The sequence below is a fragment of the Echinops telfairi genome, unplaced genomic scaffold (genome assembly GCF_000313985.2).
Source record: "Echinops telfairi isolate 266 unplaced genomic scaffold, ASM31398v2 ScPeMD7_3533;HRSCAF=4204_0, whole genome shotgun sequence".
NCBI lineage: Eukaryota > Metazoa > Chordata > Mammalia > Afrosoricida > Tenrecidae > Echinops > Echinops telfairi.
Window position 1 is genome coordinate 21973394 of NW_022107431.1, and position 1687 is coordinate 21975080.

Genomic DNA, 1687 nt, shown 5'->3' on the forward strand with positions numbered 1-1687 from the left:
AAGACTGACATTCAGAAGCTTTAAGTCATTGTTTTCATTTTTAAGATGTCAATAAAACTGATACAAACCTAGAACTAGACTGGCTAAGAAAAATAGACATGTGCCAATAAGATTGACAACTTAGATAAAATGGGCACGTTTCTTGTACAATATAATGTAATCACAAGAAGACAGAGCCCATGAAAGACTCATTGCCATCAAGTTCACTCCAACTCATAAGAGACCCTAGTAAGACACAGAGAGCACATTCATATTCCTAGATAGTAAAACTCTGGGGAATTTGCGAGGAGACTCGACAGAAGGACTGCTAGTGATGGGGTGAGGATAGTGGCTACCTTGAAGTGGGTGATGACTGGGAAAGAGAACAAGCACTTCTCAGATGTGGTTAGTCTTTAACCCTTGACCTCACCTCAGCGGTGCTTTCGGGGAGTCTACAAGTGTAGGAGTGCATTGCACTACACAATTGACATTCGTGACTTTCACACTACCCTTGAGTCCACTCCTGTTCTGGTCACCCTACAGGACAGAGTAGAACTGCCCCTGTGGGTTTCCAAATCTGTAACTCTTTTTAAAGGAGTAGAAAGCCCCCTCTTTCTCCAGTGGAGTGGCTGGTGTTTTCAAACTGCTGACTTTGGGGATCACAGCCCAATAGGTCACGGCTATGCCATCAGGGCTCCATATTAAATGATAATTAACAAGATAATACTGACCCAAGGCTTGACTTGGTAAACGAGTTGGCTGGACAATGCCTATGCTTATATTTATTGCTCTTGCTTTTAGAAAAGGAATCAGATTTCTAGTAGCAGGTTTGCCTTCAAATTTGCTTACTGCTATTTCTAATGAGGGTATACCCTCATCTCTGGATTTAGATTTTCTTAAAAGAGGCCATTGTAGCTATTTGGGAGGCGGGGGTGGGGTGGGGTGTGTGACACATGTAAGAATTGAATCAGCAGATATAAGAGGAAGTACTTTGATAATGAAATTATTTAGAGTTCTATCTCAAATTTCTTTTTTTAAAACATTCTATAAGAAAACAGAATCTGAAATGCCCTCCTTCTCTCTGTCTCTCTCTGTTTTTTAATTAAGAGTTTCTTCCTGACCATCTTTTAAAAGGGTTGAGAGAAGGAACATCGCCATGATCCAGGGTGTACTGACCTTCTTCTAGAGGCTTACCTTGAGTTTCAGCCACATGCTCACTCTCAGCATCGGGCCCTTTCTTAACGAACTGGCTGAGGTAATTCAAACGAGCCTGAGCTGCCTAAAGAACAAATATTGTCATTTTTAATTCTCTTTGAAGATAACGAATAGAGGCAACGACATGTGAATAGTACTCATGAGAAAGAAATGAACAAAAATAATAAAGTGAATCAAAAAGGTCATTCGAGCCAGTCCAACCCTTAATAAGGATCAAATAAACTCAAATTCCAAGCCATCAATGATATATATATTTTATAAACCATTTTACTGGTGGCTCATACAACTCTTATCACAATCCATCCATCCATCCATGGTGTCAAGCACATCTGTACCTGTGTTGCCATCATCATTCTCAAAACATTTGCTTTCTACTTGAGCATTTGGTATCAGCTCCTTATTTTTACCCTCCGTCCCTTCTCCCCCTCCCCACTCTCTCACGAACCCTTGGTAATTTATAAATTATTATTTTGTCATATCTTACACTGTCCAA

The 1687-nt window shown here is 40.1% G+C and overlaps 1 protein-coding gene across 1 annotated transcript in view; it reads right to left on the bottom strand.

Moving 5' to 3' along the window:
• ADGB (androglobin) overlaps window positions 1-1687 on the bottom strand; it is a 194398-nt gene that overhangs the window by 5132 nt on the left and 187579 nt on the right. Inside the window, exon 30 of the mRNA XM_045294574.1 lies at window positions 1174-1258. Within this exon, the coding sequence (XP_045150509.1) occupies window positions 1174-1258 (85 nt within the window). The remainder of the gene's footprint in view (window positions 1-1173; window positions 1259-1687) is intronic.